The 8,608-nt window shown below is 36.3% G+C and overlaps 4 protein-coding genes and 1 non-coding gene across 5 annotated transcripts; 2 read left to right on the top strand and 3 right to left on the bottom strand.

Annotated features, from left to right (window-relative positions):
* On the bottom strand, positions 1-1,180 carry Gasu_62290 (S-adenosylmethionine synthetase; the record flags this gene model as incomplete). Its single annotated transcript, XM_005702583.2, has 3 exons — positions 932-1,180; positions 298-390; positions 1-241 (listed from the first exon to the last, which is right to left on the bottom strand). Coding segments are annotated over exons 1-3 (442 nt in total), but the record flags the coding sequence as incomplete, so codon positions are not given.
* Positions 1,181-1,190: 10 nt separating this feature from the next.
* Gasu_62300 (archaeal ATPase) lies at positions 1,191-2,999 on the top strand. The gene has a single exon (XM_005702584.1). The coding sequence runs from the start codon at positions 1,226-1,228 to the stop codon at positions 2,534-2,536; it is 1,311 nt and encodes a 436-aa protein (XP_005702641.1). The 5' UTR covers positions 1,191-1,225; the 3' UTR covers positions 2,537-2,999.
* On the top strand, positions 2,632-2,741 carry Gasu_nc0096. Its single transcript, XR_009833500.1, has one exon. It is a non-coding gene; the product is annotated as a 5S ribosomal RNA (ribosomal RNA).
* Positions 3,000-3,797: 798 nt separating the features above from the next.
* Gasu_62310 (archaeal ATPase) lies at positions 3,798-5,550 on the bottom strand. The gene is made up of 2 exons (XM_005702585.1): positions 4,911-5,550; positions 3,798-4,689 (listed from the first exon to the last, which is right to left on the bottom strand). The coding sequence occupies exons 1-2, from the start codon at positions 5,477-5,479 to the stop codon at positions 4,494-4,496; spliced, it is 765 nt and encodes a 254-aa protein (XP_005702642.1). The 5' UTR covers positions 5,480-5,550; the 3' UTR covers positions 3,798-4,493.
* A 1,678-nt stretch (positions 5,551-7,228) lies between these two features.
* On the bottom strand, positions 7,229-8,608 carry Gasu_62320 (dihydroorotate oxidase; the record flags this gene model as incomplete). Its single annotated transcript, XM_005702586.1, has 5 exons — positions 7,229-7,916; positions 7,965-8,053; positions 8,110-8,207; positions 8,254-8,438; positions 8,489-8,608. Coding segments are annotated over 5 exons (543 nt in total), but the record flags the coding sequence as incomplete, so codon positions are not given.

An 8,608-nucleotide genomic window follows, 5' to 3' on the forward strand; every position in this document is an offset into this window, starting at 1 on the left:
CTGGTGACTGTTGATGTAACTCAACCAACACTCGACAAGTCTTATAGTCCAAGCCCTTCTTCTCATCATCGAAACCAATCTCCTTTATGGTATCTCTCACAACCTTCTCATAATCAATAGTAGCACCCTTTACAGTTATTTCACCAAAAACCATAACCATGCCAGTCTTTGTAGCTGTCTCACAAGCTACCTTTGCGAGAGGGTCCCTTTCAAGGCAAGCGTCTAGGACGGCATCGGAAACCTTTGTGAAACAAGAGCAATGAAACAAGTCTGCTAACTGAATACATAAAAACTTACTTGGTCACATATCTTATCCGGATGACCTTCATTAACTGACTCTGAGGTAAATAAGAAAGTAGATGAATCACCAACTGAACCAATAATATGACCCTTTTAAAGAAGCAATTCAAAGGCAAATAATAAAGACAACTATGACAGATGGGTAGAACTAGTCACTGGATTTCTTCTGCATGCTATTCTGAGAAATGTCTTTTATGTTCCAAATCTGATCACAAACCTACAATTCGTCTCTTTAAAAAGAGTATCTTACTAAATGAAAACGGACACAACTAAAGTGCCCAAAAATAAAAGGAATAGGATTCGACTAAGAATCTAGTTAAGGTTCTTACAAACTATCTTAAAAATGTGAACCCAAGGGCTGATATCAACAAGAGCCTAAAGGACCAAGATTCTGACTGCAGATATGCACGAAAAATATTCTAAAACGACATTCAATAAAAACCTGCTGATTTACGAGAGAGATGAAAGGTTCACGACCTTGAGTTATTTGGAATCCATTGCCTTGGTTATCTCCTCGAAAAGCAAACAGCGAATTTCCATGGGATACCAGAGTTTAAACAACGATATCTCTTGAATGGAGTATATAAAGGTACAGAGGTATTCAATATTGGACAATCCAAAAAGACAATACAAGCCAAGTGGAGCTCAACGTCTCAAAGGAAAAGGTGGGACTGTTACAATAGAAACAATTCAAAGCTTGAAATATGTTCAAAGAGAGGTTTAAATTCCGAAAATTCATTTTTACAACTTTAATCCCTCGATAGGTTTGAAGTGGCTAAAGTGTAATAAACCAACTTAAAGATATCCAAAGTAACTGTATAGCCGCCCTGGAAACTCTTGAAAAACATTATCAATTTGTCCAATTTACAATTTGTGTTTAGGTCATTCGTTGTTGAAAGTTTCGAGTTGTATCAGTCTTTGGATAATGCAAACAATATACCAATTAAAAGAACCACAAATTGACAGGGAAGAGGACGTCAGGACAATTATACAGACGTTTCTTTTTCAGTTCTCGGAGAAGGCGTACGGTGGGCCTTCGTTCAATCGCCCGGCTTGCTGTTTTGCGCCACATATTTATGGAGCCGGCAAAACATTTGTAGGCCAAAACTTTTTGGCCTATTTGAATATTTTTGCAGAGCGTGAGTGTTCCAATGCACAGACTTTTCAACAACTACACAGTTCAAACGATAACCCCCAACCGAGTGAGTTGAAAGTGCCTTGGAAACACTTTGCGGAACAAACTTTGTCAGTTATCTTAGAACTAAGAGAGAGCTTTTCTGATGCTCCTTTTCCAAGTTTTCGAAAGGCTTTGATGTATAATATTATTTTGAACGCTTACCGACAAAATGGTAAAGATGCGGACGCTCTTCAAATAGCCGAAAGGACGGTAAAGAATTTTGATATTGTAGGAGCTATTAATTGGCTTCTCGAACAATTTCAGAAACGATATTTATTTTTGATGATAGACGAACTTAGCCACCTGAGTTACCTCACCACATACTATAGTGAACTTACCACGAAACAGTTTTTTGAGTCTGACCCAAAATATGTACCTTTCCGCAATTTCTTCCGCATTCTACGTAGTTTTTTGATTACAGGGAAGGTAATTGTCTATGTGGCAGGTCGAACTGCTGAAATCTCAGCCCCCCTGTCTGATGCTCGCTCCAGTAGAGTGAGTCTCCGTATGTTGCGGTTGAATCTCTTTAACCTCCATGATATTAACGAATATATTGAGCTGGCAACTTATGATGGAAAGTCCTTGAAGGACTGTTTATTGCCCTCTGATGAATTACGATATCGATTCGTAGAATTGTTGAAGAAGAAGACAGGGGGTATTCCGTTGATTGTAAAGAATACTTTACTAGCCCTAGTAGGGAAACTTGCAAACTTATCGCAACCTGTTACCAACGATGAAAATATGGAACTTTTGTTAGATAGTGTCTTTAGCTCTTTACTACTAGAGTCAGTAACGTTTATTATTCCAGAGATACTAGATTCCGCAACCCTTCTTCGATATCAATTTGTCCTTTTGAATTATCAGCTCGGGACAGTTTTTCCAATTAACTTTGTAATTACTATATGCGGAACGAGAACTTATTTGATGGACTTGGTTGCAACTTTTGGGTTTTACTCTGAAATTTGTGGTACTGACGGGATTGATATGGCCACTAAGTTCAAGATTGGTTGTTGTGAATTTGTATTGAGAGCTCATAGCAAAGATAACTTTTTCCGTTAGGCTACTGAACTCTTGCCTTTATATCCGTTTAGTTATATTCCCGATAGTGCAACGGCAAAAGGAGTCTTCTTTGAATTTGTATTTAGGAAGATTTTTCGCTTTCGCTCATGCGCCTAAACCCATTTCGAATTCAGAAGCTAAGCGCCCTCAGGCTTGGTTAGCACTGAGGTGAGGGATCACTCAGGAACCCCAAGTGCCGTACGTTTCTTTGTCCTGTTTTTTTCCGACTATATGAAAAGAGAAACCAAGTGTAAAGAGAAATAGGTGTTTTTAAATTTTTGTTATTATAGAATACAAAAGGAATCATTGTTGGCCAAGAAAACTGATTGCGAAGAAACGACAACAAAACACATACTTGTCGATTCAAGTGCAAAAACAAGTTGAGTTTAACCAGCATTTTTCTTTCGAGTATAGAAATCTTGAGGATTCCATAAAGCTTGGTCATAAATTGTGTCCTAACAGTATATTCTATTTTAATTCTGGTGATAGAGCCTCAAGAAAGAACAGAATTCAGCAACCAATTCCTTAACGACTTTAAGTGAGCTCCTTGGTCGATTTGAGGACCTTTATTCTTGTTGAGTCACATGTCTCTGCTAATCAAACGCTTGTGTTCACTTTTGACTAGAATAATAATATTAGATGCAGTGAAAGTTCGCAAAGGTTGCCTGTCATAACAGTAGCGCAATTCATCGACAAGGTTGTTGTATTGAGTTGAAAGTGGTGCCTTGAAAGTAAATTCAAGTATTCCACCGTGCAGAGCAAAGTTGTCTGTCAAAGGTTCTCATTGTACCATATCATGTACTACTCGAAGAATCCCTTATAGTCCCGTCTATGGAAGACTTTTTTGTCAAGGCTGTTCTACAATAGCTGAGCAAGGATTCAATTACATTGACTATCACTAGTCTTTGAAACTTTTAGCACTTACGTCCCCTTGAGGCAGTTTTACTAGATTTCATAGTTGGCCTTGGACTCTTCTGCTTCTCAATTGTCAAGGCCATTTTTGAATACATTTCCCTCTTCAAACTCAACAGAAGAATCGTTGTTTGCTGTGGCTTTCATATTGTGATTCAAAACGCATGACTGTGTCAAGAGTGTTGCTATCTAGAATGCATAGGAAGGTTCGAATAAGGCATTGGTCGAGAGAGAATCTTTATTCTTCTATAGTCTCCCTGAACTAACATGTCATTTTTATTCAGTACTGCATTCATCTATTTAGATAATCTCTTTTTTTATAAGCATAACTGGTCCTCATTTATGCTTCTGAAATATTCTTCAGTTTCTTCCATCCAAATTCTCAATTTTTCAAACATTATTCACGAGACTATGATGACTTGCTCACTTTGCAACAAGAGAAAAACTATTGAATATATTCATAAGAATATGCAGATTCTAAATTTTGAAAGAAAAAGTAAACTTGAGAAGATGTCCAAAAAGGAACAGACCACATATATGTCCTTGGATTGTTTGATATAAGTAGAAGTTACTCCGACGTATATTTGCAATGAAAAGCGAAAAAACTACAGATTCTGGGGATGATAACGACAAAGTTTCTGGATGATTATTCGCATAGAAACTACAAACAGAGCAAGTAATTCTTAGTCAATAAAACTTATGTTCTCCACTTGCTTGTTTAAATATTCAAAAGCTGACCAGTTTGCATAATTGACAAGCTTGTGCCTTTACGCTGCCAGCCAAACAACAATGAGTTCGAAGATTGAGTGCACGTGTATTCTCGTCTCAGTTAAACTCAACCAGCGTTTATTAACATAAAAAAGATAGTTTTATTCGTCCGTTTTCATGGAAAAATATAAAAGCTCACAAACAGAGATAAGCTTTGTTGTTGTAAGCTTCAATTAGAATGAAAACACAAAGAACTTCTTCTCTCCTCCCTCTCCTACTTTCCACTCTATTTTCTAAAAAGAATGTCCCTCAATAACACAAATTTGAAAGCAGCTGATTATTCTTTCATTTCTGTGTTTTCTTTCAGTAATACTGCAGCTATTAGAACTTTTTGAATGTATTGCTCTGGTATACCCATTAACTCTAGTGACTTTCTTCGAATCACTTGAGAATTATCTCCAAATATACGAGGAAATGTCAAAGCATAACGAGTGGCAACTTCTTCCGGTAATAACGCAGATTGAAAAGAAACTCTTTCCAGTCAAAATGTGTATTTATACCACCCGATACTTGTTATCTTCTTGTTGTATCTTTTTCCAGTTGTATAGAACTTTGAAAACCTTCCATTCGCATCCTATTCTCATCATTTGTTCTCTGTCTTATATTTCGAGCCACTTTTGAAGTAACATTTGATTGCTCAGCTTCCAAAGATAAAACAAATTCATTGGACATCGACTAAAAGACAGTTTTACACCNTACTGAAAAGTCTTTACTGAACTCTTCTCGGCTTGCCTCGCCAATTTTCCTCAACATTTCGACATTATTTATTCCAAAAAATCGTTCAAGGTTCCTTTGGGAAACAATTACCACTTGCAGACATGATCGACTACTTCCATTCAAAGTTGACCGTGAAGAATGTTCAGTAACCGAACAACTTGTATTTTGAACAATACTATGTTCTTCAACAGAGAAACCTACAGATCGATCATATCTAGTACAAACTACCACCACAAACTGAAAACAAAGTTGAACAGATGAAGGAGATCCGTCATTCAAAACGGAAACAACTCCCTTAAAAAATTTTTTGGCTTCCTCCTCAATATTTGTTTTCGAAAATTCAGTTTTGTGATAAAATGTAAATGAAAATCCAACAATATAACGTGTTTGTCCATTATGGAATATAACATATGCATCAGGGCCACTAGAATTGCCATCTTTTGGAACAAAAATACCGCAATGTTGTAAATATTTTATATAATGGTCAGAAAATGAACCAGGGACATTTCTCAAGATGGGTATATCATTAGATTTTGTTGATTCCATAGAATAAGAAACATTGTCCTGTTCAATAAAAGATCCTTGGAAAATTCCTGGAATAGCAGAATGTACAATCTGCGAGGAACTCGAATGAAGAAAATTTAATATGTGCAACTAGTATGGCCGTACGTAATTCACAGAGTTGTTAAACACTATTTATACAAATGGACATTATTTCTTATTAGTGATTGCAAAGAAAAGATTCCAGTGTGAGAAACAGTGAATCTTGTCATATGAATAGAAAGAATTCTAGCAAGACTCAAGTTGCAATTTTTCATATCCAAGAAGGGCGTTTCTCAACATATCATTTGAGAAGCAAGTTATACACAACGTCCATTGAAAGATAGCTTGAACCTTGCTGGAAGACATTCTACGAGTTTATAACAAAGTTGAATTATTTCGTTTTGAAAGGAAATTCTGTGGCTCTCCTAGAAATGGTTTAATGGTATCTAAGAGGTGCGTGAGTGGATTTTGACAAATAGCGATATTCAGTTATTAAGTTGAAGGCGACGCATTATATGTTCTCGACAAACTCTCTATGACAAATGTCCATTCTAATTGAATATTTGAACATCTTCGGGAGCCGAGTTGCAACAAAGTTAACGCTTCCTTTTTCAGGGAGTTGAATGAAACCTAAACAACCTGCCTTTCATTTATCTTTGATACGACAGCAAACAATATGATCCCAGTGATATAATACAGCTATCTAGAAATTATCATTGCAACTTACAGATTCCTCTGTCACACTTTGTATTGAACGAAAATATGGTAGGTATGTTCGAGGAAGACTGCCATAAAATAATAAGATGATGAGTCGCGATAATTTGGAACAGAGAAAGAAAGAGGCAGGTCACATCTATTAAGTAAACTTGGTTTTGGATTCAGGTTTTACTTTAGTGTCAGAAGAAGATGACTTTGAGAGGATTGCAATTTTTCATTTGGTGCAATCCAAAGGATATGATTGCCGAGGCTTCATCATAATAACTTTTAATGAGGCCAAGAGAAGTCTTTCAGCTCAACTCAAAGTAGAGTTTCATTTAGGAGAAAGATTTTCATAGACAAAATAATGAAAAGTAAAATTTGTTTACAGAAATAAATTGTCTAATGATTTATGCCACTGGATAGTTTTGTGGATATTTTCTAGAAGATAAGCATATTTACTCTAGCTTCAGCATGATGAAAAGAATTTCAAAGCTAAATTAAAGGAAAGACCCTCAAAGTACCCCTTTTTTGATGCTGGTTCAGTGGAAAGTTTGTATTCGTGAGCTTTTGGTTTTTTTTTGTCAGCAAAGCAATCTGACCTACCTTAGAAAGTTGCTTTGTTCTTGGTAGCGAGATAAGCAACTCCTTAAATTCATCTGTCTCGAACAGTTAGACCAGCAAGTGGCCATTTTTTGAACTGCGTTCTTAAAAGGCAACATCACTACATACATTAGATGTTTTTGAGTAAATGCGTGCGGATGGCTCATTAGATGGGACTCCTCAAAGTCTGATTGTTCACTAGAATGAAGCGAAGTTGCCTCATTCGAATCCATTTCCTATTTTAAGGAATGTATTTATTTGATTGATGCGAATGTAGAATCTCGGACAGAATTATGGGAAAATCAAGGAAATCGGCTGTAATTGAAATTTATTGTTAAGGAAACGATAAATAATCCTACAGAGTGCATATTTTATAATTGGCAGATTGTTTTTGTTAAATATAAAGTCCTCCGAGTTTCGAATGCTTGTTAGTATGGTTTGTCAAGGTCGAGGTGTGAAGGAATTCTTTTTAATATCATGCAATGGAGTGAGGAGAGAGGCTGTCATCTGTTGTAAGTTGTTAGAATAGATCCGAAGTCTACATTCAGAAGTTATTCATTATCATCAATTGCTTTGAACTTGGAAAATCCTTTCTTTGTCTCCATGTTTCTGTCGAGATTAACAAAAATGAAGCAATCATCTATATTGTCGATTCTCTGATTGCCTGTATTTGTATGGATTCAACTTACTTTCAATTTCTCAATGCATTCACAAAAATGGCCATTTTGTAAAAAACAAATGGAAAGGTGTTCTTAGAAACATCTTTTCGGAAAAATCGGAAGGATCATAACCTGTTCAACAACTTTATGGCAAGATTCGATAAAAATATTTGTATTGAAATGAAACTGCTGTTTCTCGTCAGATTTACGTTGATTCTACCTACACGCCAAACGTCATCAATAAGCAGCAAACATAATATTTCATTTTAAACACAAGCGTTGATGATATATGAAGGATACAAAAATTTTACTCTTCAAGAGAATTCTCCAATATACTTCAAACTAGTTATATGTGCAACTATAGTAGAACGGGCTGGAATGGTTTCATTTTTGAATCAAAAGATTTCATCGGCATCCAAGATGAATATCGATTAATTCCTCATTCCATCTTGCGAAGTAGAAACAAAAACATCTTTGCCAATCTTATGCGTAAAGTAAGAGATAATGTTAACCAAGAAGTAAGTACTTACTGCTTCTTGAACAGACTGAAAGCCATCCCTTTGTAACAATTCAGAAAGTCCAATTTTGATTTTCCGAATAAGTGCAGGACCTTCATAGGCTTAAAATCGCATTATTTGCATCTTCAGTAAATATAGCGAAGAAAGTGTTTCTTACCCAATGCAGTGTATAGTTCGATTAAGGAAGCACCCGCTCTTATCTTGTCATAAGCGTCTTCAGCGGAGGATACACCTCCAACGCCAACGATAACCAGTCTTATTCAAGTTTTCATCTCAGTATAAGAAAAACTGCTATGATTACCTTCCATTTGTCATCCGATAAACCTTTTGAATAATCGAGGTGGAAATATTTTTTAAAGGAGGACCACTCAGACCACCCTCCTGCATTGCCACTTGTTGTTCCAATAAGCCATGAGGTCTCTGAATAGTTGTGTTGGAAATAACAATTCCATCCACCGAAAGTCGCATACAGGTAGTCACAATATCCTAACTTACAAAATGACGAATGAATAAAAAAAGTCGATTTGGAAACATACAGCTAGCTCTTCATCCGTCAAGTCGGGAGATATCTTTACCAATATAGGCGGCCTTCCTTTCGGTGAAAGTTCTTTCAACGTGGCGTCTCGAATTGCAATGACATGTTCCAACAAATCAGC

The sequence above is a fragment of the Galdieria sulphuraria genome (genome assembly GCF_000341285.1).
Source record: "Galdieria sulphuraria unplaced genomic scaffold scaf_119, whole genome shotgun sequence".
Classification (NCBI taxonomy): Eukaryota; Rhodophyta; class Bangiophyceae; order Galdieriales; family Galdieriaceae; genus Galdieria; species Galdieria sulphuraria.

Excerpts from the sequence above, each read along its gene's own strand:
- Gasu_62300 (XM_005702584.1), top strand. The coding sequence starts at position 1,226 with ATGCAAACAATATACCAATTAAAAGAACCACAAATTGACAGGGAAGAG.